This window comes from Callorhinus ursinus, unplaced genomic scaffold (assembly GCF_003265705.2).
Source record: "Callorhinus ursinus isolate GAN/ISIS: 27379988/994484 unplaced genomic scaffold, GSC_fseal_2.0 scaffold64, whole genome shotgun sequence".
Lineage (NCBI taxonomy): Eukaryota > Metazoa > Chordata > Mammalia > Carnivora > Otariidae > Callorhinus > Callorhinus ursinus.
The window spans coordinates 1,443,384-1,469,477 of NW_027397126.1; the positions used below are offsets into that span (position 1 = coordinate 1,443,384).

Here is a 26,094-nt window from a genome sequence, read left to right on the forward strand (position 1 = left end):
TGTGTGTGTGTGTGTGTGTGTGTGTGTGTGTGTGTGTGTGAGATGATATTTTGTAACACCCGTTGACCTGCATCATTTGGGGCCCTACCGGGCTTCCTTTCCAAGCCTGAGTGTCTGAAGAGGGCTGGTTACTCAGGCGATGGCTTTGTAAGGGTCCTTTCATCCTTCGATACTTGGTAGCAAAGGTAGTGTTGAGATACACAAAAGTGAGACTTCCCCCATTTTCACAAAGAAGAGGCCTGTAAGTATCTCTAATTAGAAAAGGCAAACGAGGCGTCAGTTTGTCAAAAATATACCAACATAAGACAACAACGCTGAAACCTCTAGAGCTTTACAAAGAAATGATACAAATGGTGTATCCTGTCTCACGGCACAGTCTCATCTTATCAGTAGACAAGACTTTCGGATTCCTTTTGCATCTGTTGTTTGAAAATCCCTCCTCATTCGGGTGTACCCTATCCACACAGCCCTGCGGGACTCCTGCGCCCATTACCACTTTGCTCAGAATTCCCATATTCTAGGAGATCTTGTCTTTGCTATATGCCATTTAGCACCTCAACGTCATCTATTGTCCCAATGAGAAGAGCTCTTAGATCCAACCTAGAGTGCCAGACACACGCTGGGCTGCGTTCTGAGGATACAGGGAGGGGGACCCAGGTTTTATCCTTCCGCGCGGTGCTCATGGGCGAATGAGGAGGAGAACCCAGGACTTGTGATCTGTTGTGATTCGTGGTGCAGAGAGGGGCACACCGTAGATACTTGAAACTACTCATTGCTTTATTTTCAGCACCGACGAGGTGCCAGGCGCCGTGCTAACACTTTCATCAGTATAATTCCTTTTTACAAATGGGAAAATGGAGGCCCCAGGGATTTAAATAAGGGCCAAGGTGACACAGTCAGTAAGCGGCAGGGCTGAGAAGGACCCTGCACTTCTTATCAACTTACAGCTTAACACCATTACCAACTAGTATTTCTCCTTCCGTGACTGGGGCAGGACATCCCAGATGGGAATGCGAAATGCTTTTTACCTAAGGAAATATGTGAGAAGTGGTGTGTAGGTGTGATTGGGGGCCAAGTAGAAAAGAGGCAGGGAATTAAATCACAGAGGGAAAAAAAACAAGTCAGAAACTACTGACCAATGGGAAAAAGGCCTCCTCCTCCTCCTCCTCCTCCTGCCAAACAGATTCTTTTGTTTATGAAGCTGATAGATCCGTTCCAGGTGTCAGTGATTGCAATTTGGGACCCTGGAAATTTAAAGAGGCCTGCCGCCTCTTCCAAGCTGGACGGCAGGGGGACTGTTCCCAGCCACGTACACTTCTCCAAAATTATATTCAAAGCAACTATCTGGGTATACAGCATGCAAAGCCATGCATGCTAAACTCCCATGGCCAAGGTCACATGATTCTACTTGGCACCAGGGCAAAGCCATGATATATTTAGAGCCTTTTGCCCTGACCACGTTGTTTCTTCTTCTCCTCAGCAAGTCCAAAGCGGAGGCAAGCCCAAGCGTGGATATATTCGTCCTGAATCCAGTGAGGCTGCCTATCAGAATACCCTACTGTTCGGTTGAATAGAAACATGAGCCAAACTACAGTCACCTCATGCCAAAACAGTTGAAAATTCTCTTTCGTTTCTCCACACACAGATTCAGACTTTTTGACACAAGGAAATGTAACAGCTATTAAAGCACAACTGAAAATATGCTGTGACTCAAGTGAAGATCACTTAAAGTTAGGGCGTCGTTGATTCCAAAATGAGCTATTTGAAGTGCGTAGTACAGAGATTAATAAGAACTTAAATTATTCTTAATTGTGACAATATTTCTTGGGGGTCGATATTTTCACTTAGGTGGAGGGACATTTGGGGGACCCTAGAGTTACTTAGCCCACCACTCATAAGCTAAAATGGATGTGCTCCTGCCAGAGATTTCAGTTGGCTGGGGTTCCCAACCTGGTCACTATCAGATGGCTCTAGGAGGTCTGGGAGGCAGATGTACCCTCCCTCAGAAAGGATGGAGAGAAAAGATCCCACCTGATTTTTCACCGGTGAAGTTTCTGGGGGGAACTAACACCATTCCTTGCGGTCAGGCTAACCAGGGCCAAGAATAACCACAGGAGTTTAGAATAATCTCCCCCAGGCATAAAATGCTGTCTGGGATAGGTTCAGTTACGGTATATATAGACTCTTCACTATGGTTAACAGATTGAGCTGGAACCTGGGATCATCATGACCCCAGGACAGAAGTCAAGGGCATCCTCCCCAGGCCACTGCAACCCGCTTCGATTTTCTCTGTTAGGCTGGTCTGAATTCTTGAAGTAATGGATCATGGCGATTTTGCACCTCTTTCCTAGGAAAAATCCTCTGCTCAGAAATAATCCAAAAAGCCTAGAAATGTCATGTCCCCTCTCCCCCGAGCCCCATTCTAGCTCCACCCGACTATTCTCTCAATGCTGTCAGACTGAATCTTGACTTTGTGGACAGGACAGATCCTTAGGAAGGAGAGGGCCTGTAGGGGATTATCCAGTCCAACTGTCTCAGATTTACACCCGAGTTCAGTAGAAACCCAGATAGCTTAAGGGACTTGTCCAAGGTCCCTTGGCCAGTTTAGGGTACCTCACTCAGATGTCCAGTGTTGTTCCACTCTACCACCTTCTTTGTCTTAAGATCTCATTTCCAGGGGCACCTGGCTGGCTCAGTCAGTGGAGCGTGCGACTCCTGATGTCAGGGTTGTGAGTTCGAGCCCCACTTTGGGCATAGAGATGACTTAAAATAAATAAATAAAATTTAAAACTAAAAAAAAAAAAAAATCACACTTCTAGGACTGCTACTGGCAGAGCTCAGACCCAGGACTGACTCTAGGCATCAGAAGTCGGTGTCATGCTTCTGGCTGCCTTGTTAGGGGTGGGAGTTGAGTTGAGCCGTTGAGAACTGAGCAACAATTAAGGAAGGGCAAAGGAATGGGGTTGGAGGAGCTCCACGCATTTTCCCGACCCCCCCACCATGCAAGTAGCTCAAGGCCAGCCCAGTGGGTCCTCTCTCCCCACCGTCTCCTTCCAGTTCCTCAGGTGGCATTTTGTGAGCCTCCCACACATCTGGGCTGCTACTGAACATCCTCTTCTCGCCACTTCACCTGAGAATGCATTGGAATGGAAATGAAGGGGAGGGCAGAGTCTTTGTGTTGGTCCAGTCCCCTTGGGGCAGGGTTTTTGGCTGCCCTGGGCAACGATAGGCCCCTGGAAAAGGGAATATTGCATCTCCAGGCAGCAATGGAATTCTCTTTGGGGATCTGAGGGGCAAAAAGCATTTGTTATCAGTTGGTATGAATGCAGGTGGGATAAAGTGCTGTGGTCAGATCTCTTGTTTGGAGGGGGTTTTAAAAGTAACTTTATACAGTCTTCCTCAAAGCCCCCACAAACAAGGTGAAGCACATTGACCCCTTCTGGCCAATCTGCCTGCTTTGACACATTACAAAGGAAGACACTCCATCGGGGATTATTTTATTTATGTTCGTTGCTATCACTGAGTGACCACTACTATGTGTCACTCACTCTATTTCATTTAATTTACCTGAAAACCCTAAAGATAGGCACCATTATTTATTCACTTACTTACTCGGTCCTCCACGCCCCTTCCGGAGACTTTGCTCCAGCGAGCAAAAAAGTGCATGCTTTTCCTACTTTAGCCTTTCCAGAGCGAAAAGGCTGGGCCCGTTCGGCCGCCCAGAGTGAAGGGCCCTTACGGCCAGGCTGGCTGCTGGCTGCGGGCTGCTTGGGCGCAGAGGCTCGGCCGGCCCGCGGTGGTGCTAGCATGCACACCGCAGTTCCCTCCCGGACGCTCTCTGCCCGCAAGTCTTCTGGAAGGTCCCGGACGCTCTCCGCGCACAAGTCTTCTGGAAGGTCTACCAGGAACTGAGTGCAGGCCCTCCAGTTTGCACCTGACCCCGCATTTTGCAGACCCCAAACTGCGTGTGGCCCCAGGTGAGTTTGAAATAGCAAGCAGAGTAGCTGGGCACTCTGGGATGTAAGGCATCTTCCAAACAGCCTCAGTCACCTGGGGCAGCCTGACGGCCGGGTGCTCCCTGTAAACTCTCCCGTCGACTCTGCATGAGCTGGCCCCTCCTCAGCGGGCTCCCCGACCGTGCCCCAATCGTGCTCCAGACGAGATCGGGGGACTTCCGGCTGAGGTCCCTACAAGCTCGCCTCCCACCGCTTGGGCTACTGGCGTCCTGCCCAGCATCCCTGCAGGACAAGGACCCTCAGATCTTGCCTTAGCCCACCCCGCCCCAGGATCAGCTCATTTCAACAATGCATTGTACTTGACAGTATCAAAGACATTTTCTCCCCTGATTCTGACGTCCACCCAGAGGAAGGGGCAGGTGATTGTCATTGTTTCCAATTTAAAGATGAAGAAACAGAGAGGCGATGTGACTCCCCCAAGGACTCCAGACCTATACCTCATGCCAGGCAGTTGCTGATGTTAGACTCGGTGGCCAGTTGTGTCCCCCACCCAAAAAGCCTCTTCAATTTTGGCACCCCCCCCCCCCCCCCCCGCTTCCAGCCCGGGGAGGAAGAGAAGAGGTTAGGGACCAACAACACCAGTAAGAGAGGAGGCTTCATACTTGGGTCAAGTTTGGTGTGGCCTACTAGATTCTAAACAGTTGGAAGCAAGTCACTTCAGCCCCTTGCCTCAGTTTCCTTATATGTAAAATGGGGGTTAATAGCATCCACCTTGGAGGGGTGTGGAGGGGATTTCTTGAGACGATTTGCATTCAGAGCCTTGTATTTAATAGATGCTAAATAAATCAGGGCTTTCTTGCTTTCCTGGAACGCTCTGAACACTAGGTCTTGCAAAGTTATTAAGTCATTTTCTAAGTGACTGGCAAGTCCAGGGTGAGGTGGGGAAGCTGAGGGAGGAGTACACTTTGATCTGGCAGGAGGCAGATGTTCCCCGGGACAACCAGTGGGCACAGATGTAAGTCTAAAAGAATTCCAAACGCAAGGGGCCAGTCGGTGCTCTGGGCAAACAGGGCTGAGCCAGCGAACGGCTTTTTCGGGGGGGGGGGCGGACTTTGGCGGAGAGGAGCCAGATTGGGGGCAGTGGGAGGAGGGGCGGTGGCGCCCGGGGCCTCTGAGGACCGTCAAGGCCTCAAAGTGCAGAGCACCAAGTATTTGCCGCAGGCGAGCTTGATCATGATCCTCGACCCCGGAGAGAGCAAGGGACACGTTCTTCCCACCTGCCTCTTGCCGGGGCGGTTGCGGGGGTGGGGGTGGGGTGTTGGGGGGGTGGCCTAGTGCGCAGCGCCAAACACGGGAAAGTGAGACCGGCGGCCCCGGCAGCGGGGGAACGGCGGGGTAGTGGGGGGCATTAGGCGCCGGACCCGCCAGGCGGGGGCTCAGCGGACCGCTCGAATCTCCGCCTGTTGCCTCTCCCCCGCGTGCAGGGCAGAGGAGGTCCCACGGAGAAATGGTCACAGCGTGCGGCAAAGGAACTATCTGCGTTCCGTGTTCTCTACCTGCGCGGTCTAACAGCTTGTCAGCCCGCCCTGGAGAGAGAGAGTCGGGACCTGCAGCTCTTGGACCGCCCGGGGCTGAGGTCAGCCTTGGCTTCTTAGCAGGAGCTTGGGTCGCCTAATGTTTACGATCTCTAAACCTCTAAAGCCCCAGAGAGGGGGCACGGCACCCCTTTAGGTCGAAGTCCCGGGAAGGCCAGGAAGCCGGCGGGGTGAGCCCTTGCTGCTGCACAGCTACCTACCGTCTCTGGCCCTCGGGATCCCCGGGCTCAGGGACTGGGGCGGGGGGGGGGGGGGGGGGGGGGGGGGGAGAGGGGACTGCACCGCCAGGCCCCCAGCAACCTCTGCTGCTGCAGTGGAACACTTCCCGCGTGGGCAGGGCTCGGGACAGGGGAGGTGACAGAAGATTCAACCATTGAGAGGACAGACGGCTCAAAGGAAGTTTTTTAGACCTGGGTGGTGGGTGGGTAAGAGGAATAGGCAGGGGCCCATCCATTTGCGCAACAAACATATGGTCAGTGCCTGTCCAGGGCAAGAGACCAGGCATTGTGCCCGATGCACTAGAAGGAACCTTCCTTTCACAATGGGGGAAACTGAGGCCTGGACAGGGGCCAGGATTGGCCCAACGTCAACTCGGAGGAGCCTAGCCCAGACCGGAAGCCAGCTCCTGATTCCGATTTGAATGATGTGTGACACTGTCCCTTCTCTTAGAGGTAGAGCCCACACACCCGGTCAGACCCACAGCTTCCCACCACTCTAAAGGTGAAGGGCTAGATCAAAAGGGCGGAGGCTACCCCGCTGGCCCCAGCAGCAGGAAATCTTCCGTCTGAGCTCCCGGGGCCCAGGCCCTGATGGCCTGCCGCTCCTCCGGGTCTGGCGGAAGACAACAGCGGGCTCCCGGGCGGCGGCGGCGGCGGCGGCGGCGCAGGCGGGCTCTGCGAGCCGACCCGGGGAGAGCGCGGCCGCCGGAGGTAAAAGCTAACGAAGGCTATTCGAGCAGGGTCGTGGTTTCGCTCTGGGCTTCCTGGCTTGGCCCGGGGGCCCCCAGCAAGGACTGGTCGAGTCCCCAAGTCCTGGAGACGGCCCAGAAAGGACTTGCGCGGGGAAATCAGTCCGGGCCCCGGGTGGCGGGCAGCGACCGCTCGGCTCGGGTCAGACCCGGCGCTGGCTTGTCTTCGGGCTCTTCCGCCAAGGGTTCGGGATAGCCAGAAGCTTCCCCGAGCACTGCGGCGGCTTGCCCCCAGCGTGCGCGCCAGTGCTTATCTCCGGGTGGCGGCGGTGAGCAAGCCGACTGTTAGAGCCGTCGAGTTCACACTCAAAATGCTTTATGCCTGGAAACAGAAACCTAAGCGTTCACCCCGGATTCCTGGAGCCACGATGCAATATGAAGGGAGGGTAATAACGTGTTAGCTGTAGGCAACAAGTAATTCCCCTGCATCAAAAGAACCCATTACTTACAGGGTTGTTGTTGTTGTTTTTATTTGTACATACGTATATACCATGAATTCGCCGCGCTCCCCGTTGCACCCAGCATTTCAGAAATTTCCGTGTGACCTGCTGTTCAGAGACAGACACCGGCGTGGTCCGGGAGTCACAGCAAAATCCCAGCCCCTGTCAACTCGCTAAACCCAGGCAGGTGAAACCCCTCGCTGCCGCACCCCATGATGGACAGGCTTCTGTGGCCCCCGGCGTTTGCAATGGGGCCACTTTTCGTACTTGCAAACGTCTCCGAAGGCTGTGGCAAAACCCCACCCTTTGTCTTACAAAGCTCAGAAGGGGAGCACGACCTTGAGACAGGCTCCCAGGTAGGCTCCTCAGGTCTCCCCAGGTGCCCGTAGGGAGAAGGGAGCCCTTGGGAGCCACCGAGCACCAGGCAAAACTTGAGCGAGGATTCCAGCGGTTGCGGAGTCCCAGCCAACCCGTGGGCCCGGAACTGGAGGCCTGGCTGTAAGGGGGTTGAGGGATTCTTCTTCCTTCGTTTTAGGGTCAGCCTGAGGATCTGTCCGTCACAATTCCCAGAGGTCCCTGGGAAGGGAGGGCAGCGATTTCCCTTCCAACGAGAGAGAGCCTGGGGGGCGAGCAAAAATTTGGGGGAGCTGACCATTCCCTTCCCCTCGCCCTCGGTTCCTGAATGGACCCAGGCCCTTGCCAGCAAATGATAAGTCCTTTGAGGACTGCTAGAGAAAGAAACTAGCAGGTGAGGGAAAGAGGGGCACGTGAGCTCTGGAGGGGGCAGCGCAGTGGTGGTCGTGTGGAAATTAAATATATGCACGGAGGGTGCGTGTGATGGGAGTCTAGAGGATGTATGTACTAGTTTGTAAGAGAGTGAGAGAGCGAGAGAGAGAGAAATAAGAGACAGGGACAGAATGGACGGATGGATCACAACGGACGACTATTTCAAAATGCAGTTTGGTCTATACTACAAACGCATAAATCTCACACAGCCTTTCACTTATTCATCCCTTGAGACCTTAGCCAAACCGCACTGTCCTAGTTCAAGTTCGAAGTGAAACTGGAAACAAAAGCAGGCAACGATTCCGGCGCAGCCGGAAAGAAGGACCACAAAGCCTCCTCCCTCTTCTCCCCTCCCGGAGCCGGGAAGCCAATGTGAAGATCAAAAGCTTCCTCATCGCCCTGGCGGGGCGCGCCCCCAGCCCTGACAGAGGCTGACTCGACGCGGGGGGCAGGGGGAGGGGGCGCAAAGGGAGTCTGTGGGACTCTGGAGCTGGGAGGTTCCTGCCAACCTTCCCTTGCATCCAGGGAAGGCACGGGCGTGGGGCATTTCTCCCGTGGGTTCTCGGAGTGGTGTACGTATTTGTATTTGGCCTTTCAGGGCCACCGCACCTGCCCCACGGCTCCGTGGTTCATTAGGCCAGTAAGCGTCCGGACTGAACAATTGTGGGCTCGGCCAGCCCAGGGCCACCAATTCGGTCCTACCGGAGGGCGGCTCAGACTGGGCCTCTCTTTCCGGGCTGGGGTTCTGCGAACGCCGCCAGGGCCTACGTGGTTTCGTGGCCCCTCTGCGCGGGGACGGCCTTTCTCGGAAGACTGGGGAAGTCCTCCGGAGCCTCTGGGTATGATGGGGGCAAGGAAAGGAGAACAGAGAGGAGAAACCTGCCGCTTGCTAGGAACCAACGTGCTAGCCAGAGCCCGGGGCTGGCGAGACAGAGACCTCTTACGCGGGAGCGATCGGCCCTGACTCCTCCCCCCACCCCCACACTCCTGCGTCCCACTTGCTCCCGGGAGGAGGTGCAGCCCGAGGGGCCCACGACTCCCCGTGGTCCAGGCGCAGCGGCAGGCTGCGCTGGGGCTTGCTTTCCCAGGGCAGATGGGCCAGGAGGGCGACGACTGAGCCTCGCCGATCCAGGCCATTGGCGGCGAGGCGAACGCGCGGCCATGATTAGCCGGATCCCCAGCATTGACCCGAGTTGACGTCGGGATACCCCCGCGAAGTGACCGCCACGTGAGAAAGCCTGGGCCGCGCACAATGCGCCGGCGCCTGGTTAGGGCCGGGCGGATGCTCGGGGAGCCAGGCCTGCACTGTCCGCGGCCTCATCATTCATTTCCCTGGACGTGCTGGTAAAAATGCATCAAAACAGGCTGCGGAGCGCGGTATAAAAGCACAGCGGGATGAGCTGCTTTCCAAAAAGAATCTCGGTGATTGGACCGGGCTCGGCGTGATTGACAAGAGCTTAGTTTGGTAAAGGGAAGACACGCAAGCTTTCACAGCGGGATCCCTTTTCTAAAATATATCACACTAGCCTTTGAAAAGCGCCGCACACTATAAGGAAATAGCGTTTCACGGCTCGCTTTATGGTGCGATGACATTTCTTTAAAACACAGAGAAGATCAAAAAAGGGGAGAGAGAGAAATAAAATGTGTTGCAAACACAATGTTTTAATTAGTTTATTCTGCGCGTTGCTTTTATCTGACGTATACTTGCGGGCTCCCCTTTAATTAAACAGCCCCTCTCGAGTGGCGGCGGCGGGCAGGAAGGGAGGCGAGGCTCTGTGCCCCTTCGTTCCCTTTAGGAAAAACGGAAGGGTTGGCCGGCCCCAGAGCCGAGCTCGCAGGCCCCCTGTGCCCTTTGGGCCGCGGGCAGCAGGCTGGGGCTTCGGGGCTTCGCGAAGCCGCGGGACCCGAGCGCCCCACGGAGGCAGAGGGGAAGGAGGCGAAGAAGGAGAGGAAGGGGAGGAGGTTTCCCCTCCAGGGAACCGAAGGGAACGGAGGCCGTCCTAGGAGCTTGGGCTCGGCGCCAACCTCCAATCCCCTCCCTTTCTTCGGTCTCCCCCCACTGCGCCCCGGCCTGCCGCCGACGTCCCTCCTCCCCCGGCCCTCTCGGGTCCCCAGGCTGGTGGGGGGGGGGGCGGGGAGCGACAGGCACCCGATGAGCTCTAGGGGCTCCGCTCACTCGCCGGCTTTGGGGCTTCGACTTCCGTCTACTTCGCCCTCCCCGGGTCCCAAAGTAGCGGATCCTCTGATTGCTGACCGACAGGAAGGGGAGACTTCGCCAGCATCTGCTCTCTGAAAGCGCGGGCGCCCCAGGCGCTGTCATAAGTGGCGCCTCCAGAAAGGCGAGGGAGAAGCTAATGGTAGGATGTGCTGTGAGCCCAAGCAAGGCCTATTCTTACGCGCGCGCGCGCAGACACACACACACACACACACACACACACACACACACACACACACACATTCCGCGCTTACTTTGGGGGAAGCTCTGCAGCCTTCAGCTCCACCAATAACCACCCTCTCCCTCCCACATACGCCACCGGCCCGGCCTCAGCCTCAGCCCAGCCCTGGAGCCCGCGCGCCGACAGTCCATCCTTGCCTCCCGGGCCGGTAGGTAGTGACGCTAGGCTTGTTGTTCGAGGCCTTAACCTCATAGGGCATTGTTTGTTCATTCCGCTGGTGAGATCAGAAAACTCAAAATAGAAACCTGTGGAGTCCGGGGAGGGAAGGAGGGAGCTAAGAGGCGCACCCCAGAACCTAACCCGGTAAATTGGTGGACTAGTCATTAACACCTCTCTTCTCCCTTCCAAATGTGTTCCTTCTACTGAAACTGGAAATGGAAGTCAAGGCTTTCTGCCCGGGAGCCGGGATGGGGGTGAGGCCAGCCACCACATGGCTGGGATGCCTCCTTTCTCCAAGGAAAATTTCCTTCTGACATCTTTCCACTCAAGGACAGGAGACAGAAGGCAGGGGTGAGCTGCGGGAGACCTCTGTAGCCTGTTTATGCAAAGAGGTCCGCCGTGTTGCCTCTCTTTGGGAAAGGGAAAGACCCACTGCTTCTCCCACCAGATATTTTTAAGGATTGGAGTTTAAGAATTGGGATTTGTTTGAAATTTGTGGTCTTTAAAATCGAGGACTCCTTTTTAAATACTGTACACTCTCTCCATGTAACAGCATATGATGGGTTTGAATGGCACTTTTTAAAACAACTGCAAAGATCATTTGATAATCATCAAAATGATTCATTTAGTCTGTGGTTTCTATAAATAAGAAAGTTCAATATTACAGAGCATGTGCACGATATGCTTTCTCCATTGTACTATCCTCCAAAGGTTCTTTTTCTTTCATTACATTATTTGTTGGGGACCTACATTATAAAAACGATCAGCAAAGATTAAGGGATATGTTTGATGACAAAGTAGGGCCAAACCAGTTTCCAGAGCAGTTTGCCACCCAACTTTTTTGACCTTATACCCCAAATCATGATTTGGACCTACCAACCTGTAGAATGACAAGTAACTTGAGAAATGCAGCTCCTGTATGGAACTAAGCTATAAAGCACTATCCCAGAAGCTAGTCGTGTGTGTGTGTGTGTGTGTGTGTGTGTGTGTGTACATGTGTGTATTTCGGGGAGTTGTGGAATTAAGAAATTAAGAATAATAATAAGCCTCCAATTGTTACCAAGTAATCTTTAAAATTAAAGAGGCCAGAATGTAAGTAATATTAAATGGAGTCCTTGGTCCTGAAGGCAAAAATTGCAGAAGAGGACAAAAGGAAAATATAATGGAAGAAGCCACTCCTGGAACTGGAAAAATAATGGACTCAAGCTGATTTCTTTTTTCCTCACAAAAAGATAAACTTCTATAAAAGTTCCATCTGGGTATTCATTTTAGCAAATAAAGAAGCTCTGCTAGTTACCCCCAACTTTCAAGTGATCAATGTGGTATTCGTGAGTTTGTTCTAGAACTTCAAATCCTGCCATTTGTGTTCAGGGTGTTAAGCTGTTTTGCTGCTTCATGTTCAAGTCCTATACGGTTTACTCTTGTATCCGCCACAAGACCTAAGGCAGTGTCTTGCCCATAGCAGGCAAACTGGGAATATTTTCTGGATAGGGTGAAACCGTATTGGTCCTGTGAAAACAAAAGGTTTTTCTAAGAAAAAAAGAAAGGTTAAGTTTCAAATCATGCTTCGGCTTGAGCTGCAACCACTTGTCCCCATCTCTCTCTGCCTTCTATAACTTCGAGAAGATGTCCCTGGAGCCTGAGACAAACTGCATGTTCCCTGGACAGCGCTGTTCCTTATAATTATCTAGGACCTGAGAGGCATACGGTTCCCCTCATCAGTCCTGGGAAGCCCATCTCGGGTGAGGGGTGGAGAGGGCAGCAAAGAAAGTCACCCCCTACCCCCTTCTCCTCTCTTTTGGAAGGAGGTCAGGACTGGCCTGGGTAAAATGGACAGAAATGGGATTAGAACAGCCTTTTTCTTCAAGTGGCTCCATCCCTCACTATCTTCCAGCGGAGATTTTGTTCTGTAGCAGCTAAAGTGTAGCTCTTCAGTTGAACTAAAACGCATAGGACCCGTCTTAGGAGCAAACCTTTTCTTGACCTTGATTTCTTCCACCTCAGACCAGGGCAGGGCAAGGGTTCATTTCTAGAAAGAAGAGAGTGAGGCTGGAGTTGAAGGTGAGGTTTTCCTTACCTGGCAGGCAAAGGGAACAGATAGGGATAGCAATCTGGAGCGGTGACCTCAAGTTTACCCTCAGAGCACACCAAGTTAGTGTTATCTTCGACCTGGGCAGTGATGCCAGGGCCAAGAATGTAAGCCTGGGATGGCTGCAGGGTGGGAGCAAAGAGGCTCCAGGCATTGACCCGCTCTAGTCAGGTTCCCTGACTAGAATCCCCTGGGGAGCTGCTTCTGGAGCAGAAGGCAGGCAACTCTTTCCTCTCCCAAATTTGAGGAGGTGGGAGGGTTGGAAAAGAATACTATATATTGCAATTTAACTCTCTAACTCAGAACCACAAAAACAACAGATTAGGCCAGAGTTAGAGCTTTCAAGGGTGTGCACAAGGAAAATGGGTTCTCCTCCACACCTAGGGGGCGTACTGGAAACTGGGGAGGACAAGCAGGTGTGTACCCACCTCTCAGTGGTTAAGGGCTATATATAAACCACCAAGCAGGCTGGTTGGCTTCAGTGGGCAGTGGAGGCTCCCTTGGCTTCAGGAAACCAGGCCAGGAAGAAGGAGGAAAAGGTGAGAGAGAAAATGAGTGAGCTTTTGGTAAAGTGAGAAAGGGATATTTAGGGGATGGGGGTAGAGGGGTCTTCTAGAGTGTTCTTGAGGCCACTGAGCGGAGGACAGTTTTGGCCCTTGGAACTAGTGCTGAGAGAGTAGCTAAAAAGGTGTTCTAGGCCACGTTTCCTCCCCTTCATTTAATAGGTAGATGGATGAGAAGAACGTCTATCCAGAAATATGTGATGGGTGGGGAAGCCGGAGAGGAGCAAAATGGGTGGCTGCTGATGAAATGTGCTTCACAAGGCCCCTTGGTCCTGAGGAAGATTTGACCTTTAGCCCTAGACAGCCGCAAGAGGGGCTTCTGCACCCCTGGTGTTGACTGCTGCATCTATGTTGAGGTCAGGGCTAGGCAGAGGGACCGCCCTCAAGGGCCCACCCGGGGTGTTCTTGCTCAAATCAGGCTTTTCAATACTTGAAGGACTGCCTGTTAATTTGATAGAAAGGGGGAGCGAGGATAAGGTGCAGAGGTCTCGGGGGCCAGTTGGAGTGGAACCCAGACCCTGGGGGAAGTGAAGGGGCCCTGGGGAGCCCATAGGCCGAGAAAAGTAGGTAAGGATCCATGGGGCCGTCCTGCTGGGGCTGCGATAGGTCAATGCACTGTACTTCTGCGGCCTGCAGTGCATGGGGTTTCCAAGCCCCCAGCGCATGGGTCTCCAACAGCCCGGTGTGCGGGGCCTCGTGGACGCTAGCGCAGAGGGAAGCACTCAGGGCAGGTGTTGTGAGGGATGTGCAAGGGCCCTCGTGAGGAAAACGCAAGGGCCCTCCTGAGGAAAGTGCACAGTCACTGTGGGAGAAATCGCAGGGGTCCTGTGAGGCAAGCTCACGTGTGTGTGTGTGTGTGTGTGTGTGTGTGTGTGTGAAAGAAATGCTTGGGGCTTCCCTCAAGGGGTTAAGGGCCTGCTCTGGAGGGGGTGGGGGTGGGGTGGGCGTGGGGGTGGGGGTGGGGTGGGCGTGGGGGTGGGGGTGAGGGGAGGCACGAGCCTGAGGGGAAGGGGTTGAGGGGTGTGGCTAATCCCTGAGTCTCTTTGCCCCCTCCCAACCTTCCAAGAGCTGAGGGTTTCTCAAGGCAGGGCCAGGAGAGGCTCACTTTATTTTTTTCAAAGATTTTATTTATTTGAGAGAGGGAGAGAGAGAGAGAGAGAGAGAGCGTGCGCGCGCGCGCAAGCGGGGGAAGGGCAGAGGGAGAGGGAGAAGCAGACTCCCTGCTGAGCCGGGCTTGATCCCAGGACCCACCGAGCCACCCAGGCGCCCTGAGAGGCTCCCTTTAAATTTTATGTCGCCCACCACAATCTCACCAAGATGGCTCCTGGCTGGCCCTCTTGAAGAGAAGTGGCCCCTGGCACCCTCAGTGAGCTGGAACGGGAATGTCACCCAGAGCCTTTCTTGGGCTTGCCTTCCTTTCTTGGCCTTACTGGGGTCGCCTGATTCCTAAGCTGATTTTCCATAAATGGCACCTGAAAAACCCAAGGTGCAGGAAATGCCTCTTTCTCCACCGCCCAGGGCATGTGACATCTTGTAAGGCCACATCTCCATTAGGAGATAATTTAGCCCATCAAGGCTCATCTAGGCCAGACTCCTGAACTGTAGGGTTACCAGATAAGATACAGAATTTTCAGTTAAATTTGAATTTCAAACATCAAATAATCTTTTCATATACATACCTCCCATGCAATATTTGGGACATATTTATGCTAAAAAAACCCCCACAAATCCTTGGGGCATCTGAGTGGCTTAGTCGGTTAAGTGTCTGACTCTTGATTTCACCTCAGGTCATGACCTCAGCTCAGGTCATGATCTCAGCTCAGGTCATGACCTCACCTCAGGTCATGATCTCAGCTCAGGTCATGACCTCAGCTCAGGTCATGACCTCAGCTCAGGTCATGACCTCAGTGTGGTGGGATCAAGCCCAGCATGGGGCCCTCCATCAGGCTCTGTGCTCAGCAGGGAGTCTGCTTGAGGAGTCTCTCTCCCTCCACCTCTGCTCCCCACTCCCTGTGCTCTCTCTTTCTCTCTCAAATAAATAAATCTTTTTTAAAAAATTGTTGTTTATTTGAAACCCAAATTTACCTGAGCGTCCTGGATTCATGTGCTAAATCTGGTAACCCTCCTTGACTGGAGTATCTCCTTGTGTCTGGAGGAAAGGTTTGGTCTGTTTGCTAGCCTGTGCCAAGTCCAAAAGGTAAAATGTCATGGGCCAAAGTTGAGTCTGAGGGCGCAAGACTGAGAGCCATGGGAAATGTAACTTTCAAAGGTAACACTTGGTAACACGCATCTGGCGAGTTCAGGTGGGAGAGGGAGAGACATGCCTGAGAGGCCAAGCTGAGGGGGTGCTTGGCTGGCTCAGTCCATAGAGCATGCAGCTCCAAGGATGCAACTCCTGATCTCAGGGTTGTGAGTTCAAGCCCCACACTGGGCATAGAGCTTACTTTAAAAAAAAAAAAAATGAGGACAGACTAAGGCAGTAGCTGGACAGCTGGGCTGTTGGGAGCACTGTGGAATCTTTATATTAACCTGCTCTTATAGTTTAAAGGAGGGGCATTCAGGGACACCAGGGTGGCTCCGTTGGTTGAGCATCCGACTCTTGCTTTTGGCTCAGGGCATGATCTCAATGCTCAGCACAGAGCCTGCTTGGGATTCTCTCTCTCTCCCTCTCCCTCCGCTCCTCCTCCTGCATGTGCTCATGCTCTCTCTCTAAAAAAAAAAAAAAAAAAAAAAAAATTAAGGAGGGTATTCAGAGAGGGAACCTAAAAATCTTTGCCCAAGTGTACTGGCTGATAGCATTTTTCTGTGGGAGAAAGGGAGGAGGTGTTTTGGGGTGAGGAGGAGAGGGGGGATTCCAGGCCCTTACTGAGAAAGGACAGTTGAATTGGTGGACAGGCACCTCTCTGTTCGTCAAAGCCCCTCAGGCCTGGGGAATTGGGGTCACTTCTCTCGGGCTTCCTGAAGGCAGGCTGCTCATTGGCCTTAGCCTGGACTCACATGCTTTGCTTAGTCTGGAGGCTGTGGTTGCCCCTCAGGGCTCAGTCACGCAGAAAGGGTCAATAAAGTATGTATCCCAAGCCAAAGAGGAAAGACAATAAAACTACCCTCAGGGTCAGAGGTCACCTAGTCACTGATTGAGATATTCACAACTCTTTTTCCTCTCTCCTCTCTTCTTGCCCCCTCCAGCTCTGGAGGGCTGGTCCTCCCTTGACTCTACTTTTCACCTTTCTCCAAAGCCAGAGTTATCCCTGGAAATCAATGAGGTGTGAGGCTGAAAAAAAAATCATGTCATGTAAAATGAAGCTTGAGCCAACCGGAGAGTGATGGTGAATGAAACCCCCCAGTTAAGAGTACGTGGCTTCGGGGAGCCTGGCTGGCTCAGTTGGTGGAGCGTGTGACTCTTGCTCTCTGGGGTTGTGAGTTCGAGCCCCACATTGGGTGTGGGGTGACTTAAAAATAAAATCTTAAAAAAAAAAGAAAGAAAGAAAAAGAAAAAGCCTCCCCAGCCTTGGCGGAGGCTGCAGCCCAGCTACTCCAGGGATCAGCAAGCTTTTTCTGTAAAGGGTCAGATAGAAAATAGTTTAGGCCTTGCCGGCCACATTCACTCCCAGAAGCATAATCTCCCTCACCCCTTTCTTCTCCTTCTCCTTTTTCTACTTCTAGCTCCTTGAAGAATTAAAGCCCACACAGACACACACACACACAGACACACACACACACACACACACACACACACACACACACACACTCTTCCCTCCAGGGGCCATACAAATGCCACATAGGCTATGGGCTAGATCCGGCTTGCCAGTTGCCAAATCACATTCAAACTAGAAGTTAGTCTAATTTACCCCTACTCTGTCTTGTTTGGAGGTGGGGAAACAAAAGGGCGAGAAGGGGGGGGCTGTTCTTTGTTTTAATTTCAAAGCCCTTTCCTCCCACCCCCTCACTAGGAAAGGACTACACAAGTGACTCCAAACCCAATGCAAAAACTCGGACAATTCCATTTTACAAAATGCCCTTCCTGACCTACGTGAAGTTCCTTGGGAGTTGAATGGGCTGGGGCCAGCATATTTTTAGGTGGCAGGAATGCGCCCTCTCAGCGTGGGCAAAAGAGAAGAGAACATTGGGGTACTGTAGCCTCTGGTCCCAGGGAGGAAGGAAGGACGAAGAGGGAATGGTGGAAAGGGCCTGGATTAGGGGCGTGCAATTCCAAACCGAAGCCCCGCGGATGAGATTCCCTGCCAGAATCCATGATGTGGCGCAAAGGTACCCCTCCTGTCACTCTGGGAGCAGGATCGTGTCCCAAAGCAGAGAAATGGAGCAAATACCTCAGCATAGTCCAGCCACTTTATCATTTACATATCAGAACAAACAGAGCATTTGGCAGCTGGAAGGAACTTGGGGTCCCGAGTAAATGTGTGCTCCAGAACGTCAGGCAAGCTTCACACCCCAAATCCATTCTCCTTCACCTATCTCTTCAGGTCTCTGGGGAAGGACCTGTAAACACAAATCAAATGCGTCATTGTCCACCGGCCTCTGCCTGGGTCTCCCTCTCCCCTTGGCTGGGCGCTCCCCACCTACAAGGGGTTCTGATCCTGAAGGGGAAGTCCTCTCCCAATGTGACTTGTCCTTCTGGCACTCAGAGCCACTGCCAGTGTGCCTTAGAGCCTGGAGGCTAACATTTAGGCACCCCCAGAGTAGTAAAGATGCTGGCATCGTGGTGGGCCACGACCACGGCTCACTAAGAGCCTTGCTCCCGGACTCCGAGAGTACTGCCCACTGCCCACAGCTTCACTCCATTTCCTGTATTCCTGGGGCTCTCCTCATAATCCCAAACTGGATTTTGATAGCTCTAGTTCAGTTCCCTGCCTGCCTTCTCCAAGTTCATTCCTATTTACTTTACTTTAGCCTGAGTCTCTTAAGTTCATATATATATATATATACATACATATATATATATATATTCTGCACAGCCTTGATTGACAAGTACAATGAAAATGTCTCATTCCCATCTGGTTTGCATTTCATTACACTGGTCAGCGATGTGTCTTGGACTGGAGGACAAAGGCAAAACAGATTTTTTAAAAGGGTTGATTAACAATATCTATTTGCTCATTCTATATTGCATTTTCAGGGCATTTAGGGCTTATAAAACATGTATTGAATGATGGGAGTGTGGTGAAAACTCTAATGTGGCCAATGAAATCCGGAGCCCAAATGAGCGGTTGGCGAGTGTGTCCGCAGGTCCCCGGGCTCCGGAGATCGATAGTTGAGCTCGGCCCCTGAAGCCAATTAAGAGCTTTATCTTAGCATAAAAATAAAGAGGAGTTAAAAACGCATTCCTTTCCCAGCTTTCTCGCCCTTCATTTTTTATCGCGATGTGCAGTTTTTCTTTTAAAAAAAGACCTGGGACTCTGAAAAGAGGGTGGGGATTTATGTAAAGAAAGTGTCATTTACCAGGAAAAAAAAAATGCAAATAATGGTGAGTTTCAAGGACATGTTTCAACGAGAAACACTCCGTGCTCCAGTAGGAAGAGGCAGGGGCACCAAATTCAGCGTCTTGGAATAATTCCCTTCCTGGATTCAAAGATTCATTTATTGAAATAAATCAGGAAGCATTGGCAGAACGGAAATCCGCTTGCTGGGTTTAAAGGGTCTTTAAAATGTTGCGAGTGTTAGATTGCAAGTCTTTTCTAAATACAAAACAGAAGAAAAGACCGCAGTGTTTCCCTTGGACTTAAAGAAAATTGCTAGGTCTCCGACTTAGGATAATTTCATGGCCGCCACAGAAAATGGGTTTCGAAAGAAATCCTGCCCGATAGCACAACGTGCTGTACATGTTTTGTTTTGTTTTGTTTTGTTTTGTTTTTTGAGGAGGCTGGCGTGAGGAAACAAGTGATGCAGAGTGGGGTCTGGGTTGTACAGAGCAACCAGTTTGTCCCCCCCCCCCTCCGGTCTGGATGTTCTGTTTCCCTCCTGCTTCTCTAAGATGGATCCTAAAATTCAGGCTCAAAAGCTTTGCTTGTTTGGCAGTGACCAGTGTCACTGATTTTATTTATTGCTTCAGATTTGGGCATGAGAATAAATCTTTTTCCTATTTACTGTTTGAACTCAGTGTGAGGGAACGGATCCCATTATATTTCCTATCCATACAGACATGTGGATATTTAGACCAGACCACATACAACTGGGGGATGCATAAAAGAGATTTATTGGTTAATTTACGCTGCCTAATACACATGTAAACCCCAGTAAGCCAACGCTGCCGAAGGAGCCTCGGTTATAGCGTAAAATAGGACCCACGACCCCTGGGTTCCAGTTGCCCTGCCTTGGCAAGCCCAGTGATTCCTTTCTCCACCTGAGAAAACGAGGGAACGAGAACTCCTGCCTTCCCTCTCCAGCCTGAGTGCAGGCAAAACTTTTCTCTGCTTTTCTTTCTTTCGGCCACCACTCTGCTTTCGGACACAGCTCCCCAAAGTCCTCTGTGCCCCGAAGTTCTTCCCAGGGTCTCCTCCGAAAAGCAAGTTGAGGGGTGAGGGCTGCAGGTAATCAGGGAAACTTCCGCTGTATCATTATTACTCTTATTGCCTAACAGGAGTGGTTTGCTTTGGGGGAGGGGGCTTTGTTTTCATAGGCGGTAAACTTGCTGTATCTGGAGATATTTCGCCTTCTATCTGTTTCGAGGGTCAGGGTTCCCCCTCCCAAAAAGGAAACCTCCACCCAAACCAACCAAAATAGAATCCGAAATGGTCTGCCTCTGTCCTGCTGTTCACAAAGCCCCCAGCCTCGTCCTCTCGGGGACATCTGGGGACCCTGCGCCTCCCTGAGCACCGACACCCCCCCAGAGTCGCACACTCGGTCTGGGCCGGGATGTCCCAGGAAGGGTTCCACCGCCCGGGGTTTTGGCCTGGCTGAACCGCCTCAGGTCGGCCCCTTAACAAGCATTCCCCCCCTCCCCACTTCTCGGTTGATGATCTAATTGAATTATGCCTTTTTGTTCCAGGGACTACAGAGCACGTGCTGGAGGCAATTAATTATCGGAATGTGGCCATATCAAAACGGACACTGGGCACCGGGTAGGTCAGCAGCCGCAACATCCCCCTGCCCTGCGCTCAGGCCCCCTCCCCCTGAAGGGGCCGGTTGGGCTCCCTCGGCCGCCTTCCTCCCTCGGCCCCTCGCCCCGCAGTCCGCCCTGACTCCCAAACGCGCAAGGCCCCAGGTTCTCGGGGGCGGGGGGGGGGGTACCTGGCCGGGCTCCCCGCAAACCCTCGCACCGCCTGACAGCTACCCCCACCCCGCCCCCCCGAGCCTCGAGAACCGCTCTCCTCTGCCCTGGCGACCGGAGGAAATCCAAACTTTTTCTATGCAACTCCGCGCCCAGGGTCCGCGGGGGTCGGTGGGAGGTGAAGAGAGAGGTAGAGGGAAGGAAGGATAGAAAGGGCAAAGTGAAAAGAAAGGGGGAAAGAAAGAAAAGCAATCCTCCCTTTTTGTAAACCTGACTCTAGGGAATTCATTTGCATGATTTAGGCATATTTGTTCTTCTCTGAGTCCCCTTCCCCCCCCCCCCGCAAAGAAACCTTCTGCTGAGCGACACTGAAACCGTTCTTGGAGAGCCTATTTTCAGTAGATGTAATCATTTAAGTCAGTAGTGAACTCACCTTCCAACCTGGGGAGAGAGCTGTGGATGGAGAGGGAGAATTGGGGCGAGTTTGATGGGAGGGGGTGTAAGTGTGCTACCGGCAGGGTTTCCCCCCAGCAAAATGGCAAAGAAAGAAGGTGAAGTCTTGGCCAGGCCCGGCGGATTGGGGGGCAGGAAGCGAAAGGCCGCAGTTAGAAAGCGCTGCTTGAGGCTGTCTCTCCAAGCGCCTCTGAACTTGATCAGATGTTCTGTTTCCTACAGAGAGATGGCGGCCAGGTTGTGAGGCTGACTCAAGGCGCAGACTTTGGGGGCTCGGCCCTGTTCGGGATGTGACAATCACAGCCATCTTTCTGTGGGCCTTTTCTTTCCACTTCCACTCTCCTGCATTCTTTGCAAATACCCTGCCGGACAAAAAATGAGTGGATTTATAGCCCTGTCTGAACCTGGCCATTAAGTCCAGAAAGACCTAGCACCAGGCGGGGTGGGGGTCGGGTGGGGTGTGTGTGTGGTGGGGGGTGTGCTTCAGCACACAACTCTGGAAGGTAAATCCTCAAGGGGTAAGAATTCCCTGAGGTCACTATGTGCTTGTCTGGGTAGGAGTAGAAGAGAGCAAAGCCTTGGCTGTTCAGAGAGAAGAAAATTCCACCCCACAGTCTCCATTCCTGCCCCCCCCCCCACTTTTGCATTTGAAAATGTTGAGAATTCGAAGCCGATTACCCTTTGGGTTGGAAACCACGCTGATCTAGCGTGTGTCTAGAGAGTTTGCTATGTAGTGTGCTTAGTGTGTTGTGTGCGCAGGCTAAGTGTATTCTGTGCGTGTTTAGTATTTGTACTTGTTGTCTGTGTTTGCTGTGTTGTGTGCGTGTATTTACCCTGTTGTGTGTTCCGTTTGTCATGTGCCTGTGTTTTTACCGTTTTGTGTGTAGTTTGTTGTGGTACTGGTTTGTATGTGCTTACGCTTCTGTTTAGCTCTGTGTTCACTGTGCTGCGTGAGTGTTCCCAGAGACGTGCTTGCGTTTACGATGTTGTGTGTTTGCTGAGCTGTGGCTGGTGTGTCATATATGGGGGGGGGGGGCAGGGGCAGCGGCGAGTATAGCCACCACTCACAAACTAAAGAGTCAACGCTTGGCTCAGACGGAAGTAAGGGCGATCGGCTCTAATTGTAATCGTTTCTCCTCGCTTGGGCCTCGGACGGCCAGCAGCAGCTCGGGGCCCGCACGGCGAGCTGGCCGGCCTGGGTCCGTGGTCTCGGAGCCATCAGGGCCCACGGTGGCGTGTGGGGAGGACGCGGCTAATGGGCCGTGAACCTGGAAGTGCTACGCTCGCCCCAGGATCACCGCCCTGCGGCCGCCGAGAGGGCCCTCTCTCCGGGTGGTGAGGCGGCGGGGGCCCAAGCGGGGCTGGCCGTCCGGCGCCGCGCCGACGGTGGGAACGATCCTCGCGGGGCAAAGAGTGCGTTTGGCCAAAGCGGGTAAAGCGCGTGAGGGGTGCCTGCCCGCTTCGGGCCGGAGGGAAGCCAGGGAGAGGCCCGGCGCCGCCCCGCCGGCCGCTGACTCGAGCCTGGCTCCAGTTCCCCACAGCAGCGCAAGCTCCGCGGAGCCCACTCGCGGGCGCCGGGCCGCCGCCGCCGCCTCACCTGCCAGGCGCCCGGCCGCGGCCCAATCAGCGGCGGTCGCTCGGCTGCGGCTGCCATGTTCCCCGCTCCGCGCTGCCAATCAGTGTGGCGGCGGCCAATGGGCTGCAGGGCCGGGGGTCAGGTGACCGCGGGCCAGCTGGCTCCCCATTGGCGCGCGCCGCGCGGCCTCCCGCTCGGTTTATGTGAGAGGAGTGAGTGATTGACTTTATCAGTCCAAGGACATTACTCTGGAGGCGAAGAGGCTGGGACTCGCGCGGCGAGCGGCGAGGACCGAGCCTGCCTCCAGCCTGCTGCCTGCCCGCCGGCCACGAGCCGGCTCTGCTACTAAGCGCAGCCCAGCCGGGAGGCCCGTGCCGAGGGAGCCTCCTGGCCCCGCGGTGCTGCGCTCTCGGGGAGAGGAGGGGTGCCCGGGACCGGATTGGCCAACTCCGCCCTCCACTTATTATTTTGCTTATTTTTCTTTGTGCGCGCCTGTTAGTTTGTTAAACCAGATCTAGTCCCAGAGTCTTTTCTCCTCCCTTCTCCCCGCTCCTTCTTCTCCCCTCCTCCCCCCCTCCTGCTCCTCTACTTCCCCTCCTCCCTCCTATCCCTCTGCAGGAGACTCTCACAGCGACGGAAAGTTGCAGCCCCTGGCACCGCCTTGGGGGTCTCCCGGCAGTGTCCAACCGCCGCCACCCCTCGCCGACTGCGGCACTTTGGAGATCTCCTTCGCCCGCACCCTCGCTCAGTTCAGCGGTATCGCCTGTGCCCAGAACGCCCCACCCATGACGATGCTCCTGGACGGAGGCCCGCAGTTCCCCGGGCTGGGAGTGGGCAGCTTCGGCGCGCCGCGCCACCACGAGATGCCCAACCGCGAGCCGGCGGGCATGGGGCTGAATCCCTTCGGGGACTCGCCCCACGCCGCCGCCGCCGCCGCCGCCGCCGCCGCCTTCAAGCTGAGCCCCGCGGCGGCTCACGATCTGTCTTCGGGCCAGAGCTCCGCGTTCACGCCGCAGGGCTCGGGTTACGCCAACGCCCTGGGCCATCATCACCACCACCATCACCACCATCACCACGCCGGCCAGGTGCCCAGCTACGGCGGTGCCGCCTCCGCCGCCTTCAACTCCACGCGCGACTTTCTGTTCCGCCAGCGCGGCTCCGGGCTCAGCGAGGCGGCCTCGGGTGGCGGGCAGCACGGGCTCTTCGCCGGCTCGGCGAGCAGCCTGCACGCTCCAGCTGGCATTCCCGAGCCCCCTGGCTACCTGCTCTTCCCCGGTCTGCATGAGCAGGGCGCCGGGCACCCGTCGCCCACAGGGCACGTGGACAACAACCAGGTCCACCTGGGGCTGCGCGGGGAGCTGTTCGGCCGCGCCGACCCGTACCGCCCGGTGGCCAGCCCGCGCACAGACCCCTACACGGCCGGCGCGCAGTTCCCTAACTACAGCCCCATGAACATGAACATGGGCGTGAACGTGGCGGCCCACCACGGGCCCGGCGCCTTCTTCCGTTATATGCGGCAGCCCATCAAACAGGAGCTGTCGTGCAAGTGGATCGACGAGGCTCAGCTGAGCCGGCCCAAGAAGAGCTGCGACCGGACCTTCAGCACCATGCACGAGCTGGTGACACATGTCACCATGGAGCATGTGGGGGGCCCGGAGCAGAACAACCACGTCTGCTACTGGGAGGAGTGCCCTCGCGAGGGCAAGTCCTTCAAGGCGAAGTACAAACTGGTCAACCACATTCGAGTGCACACGGGCGAGAAACCCTTCCCCTGCCCCTTCCCGGGCTGCGGGAAGATCTTTGCCCGCTCCGAGAACCTCAAGATCCACAAGAGGACCCACACAGGTAAGGGGTAAGGCAGGCGGGCGCGTGATTCACAGCGGCACCGCGCCACGGAGCCGACTTGCCGCGCGAGGGAGAGGGGTGGCGACCAAAGAGAGGGGCGGCGCCCCGCCGGGGCCGTTCGGGAAAGAAGCGCTGTCAGTGTCCCTCCACCTCTCGCCCTCCCCGCCCCGCGGCGCTTTTGCCCAGTTCTAACTTCCCGGGCAGACGGCTCCGCGGTCTCAGGAACTAATTGGAACCTTCTCGCGCCCAGGAGCCAACTGGCGCCGCCTCTTTTTGTCTCTTTTCTGGGTTACTAGGAAGGGACTCCGAATGTGATGAGAGCGGATTGCTTACAAGCGACTTAGCTCTCGGCACACATTCGGGGAAGGCAACCATAGAAATGCTAATGAAAACTAACTTTCGGTTACTTCCGCTCTTTTTTACCCTTGATTGGCACATCTCCTAATTAAATGACTGATACTTTTGTCAAACTATTTTTATTTGGAGTTCCAGGTTCAATTCAGTACTTCGGGAGGAAAGCTAAAAGTAGAAAAGGCACCTCAGTTTCGTGGCTTGTTCCGAACATCTTGTAAAACTGTCTGGAGCCCCTGGATTTATATAGGTTTCTCTTTTCGAACGTTAAGTACGACGACCCCTGCTTTTTAATACTGGGTTTAGCAAAACCGCCACATTTGAAAGAGGCGAATTAAAGGGTACAAAGAAGGACCTGAACGGGATTGTCCCGTCCCCGGTCCATTGTCCCGCCGGGGCTGGGTTACATCGCCGAGGTAGCGGCGGAGCGTGGCCACGCGTTGGGAGCCCTGGGTCGGGTGGGATGGAAGCACAAGTTAGGGGAAAGTTTGGAGGAGCCAGAAGCTTCCCCATCCTGCGCGAGAACAAAGGGACGCGCAGGTTCGGGGCCGACCCTGCCCCACCCCCGCCCCGACCACCACTCCCCAGCCCAGCGGGCTTAACCAGCGCTCTCCATTTTTCTCCAGGGAACCGAGACGCCACAGCCGCCCCCAGTCGGCGCTCCCTCTCCGGCCAGACCGCCGGGCGCTGCGTCTCCCGCTGCTGGGCCCTAGGAAGCTCCGGGCCCTGATCATATTTTTGCCCCTTTGCGTTTTTGCCTCTTGCAGGTGAGAAACCGTTCAAATGTGAATTCGAAGGCTGCGACAGACGCTTTGCCAACAGCAGCGACCGCAAGAAGCACATGCATGTGCACACCTCGGACAAGCCCTATATCTGCAAAGTGTGCGACAAGTCCTACACGCACCCGAGCTCCCTGCGCAAGCACATGAAGGTAATTACCTCTTTATTAGCGGTCGGCGGTTTATAAACACTCGGCCCGACAGCGGGCCGCGGAACGGAAGCGCCCGCGCTGCCAACCCTGTATCCTCCACGTTAAATCCGATTTGCTCCAGCGGTGACACCTTGAACCCATTTTGGGCACCCGGGGGGGGGGCGGGGAGAGCACAGTGGGGAGGGCACAGTGGGGAGGGCACAGTGGGGAGGAGGAGGGAGCAGAGGAACAATTGGTTGTTTACTGGGAAGCTCTAACCGAGCTCGCCGGGGCTGGAGGTTGTAGTGGCGGCCTCTTCCCGGCACAGCCCGCGGTGGGAACCCGGAGCACCCGCGCCGAACCCGGGGGTGGGTGGTTCATTCGCTCTTCGGCTGCCGATCAAACAATAGGGCCGAGGAGCGTGGTCGGATTCCCACGCATTTGTCTGAGACCTCGCAGCGCCCAGGGCGCCTGTGCCACCTTTCTCCGTACCTGCTTTCCCAAGCCGAAGCGGGCTTGGTGAAACCTGGGCCGGGAGGGAGTATTTTAGAGGCCCCAAAGACCAAGTGCTTATCCCACTCCATCCGCGGAGAAAGGGCATGGATAAGACAAGGTGTTGTATTATTCCTTTTCCGTAATGCCGGTCTTAGGGCTGAAGCTGTTGTGTTGGCGACCATCTCCGGGTTTTCTAGACATCGGTAATATGGAGATTAAAAACAAAAA

General features: G+C 54.3%; 1 protein-coding gene across 3 annotated transcripts in view; it reads left to right on the plus strand.

The window, feature by feature from the left end:
• Positions 1 to 26,094, plus strand: part of ZIC3 (Zic family member 3) — an 85,103-nt gene that overhangs the window by 51,008 nt on the left and 8,001 nt on the right. For 2 of the 3 annotated variants that reach the window (XM_025861578.2, XM_073885631.1), the window contains exons 2-4: positions 20,015 to 20,087; positions 22,884 to 24,110; positions 25,229 to 25,392. In XM_025861578.2, the coding sequence (XP_025717363.2) occupies positions 20,015 to 20,087; positions 22,884 to 24,110; positions 25,229 to 25,392 (1,464 nt within the window). Of the gene's footprint in view, positions 1 to 12,943; positions 12,988 to 20,014; positions 20,088 to 22,883; positions 24,111 to 25,228; positions 25,393 to 26,094 lie in introns of those variants that run through there. The other variant, XM_025861577.2, reaches the window with a different exon arrangement.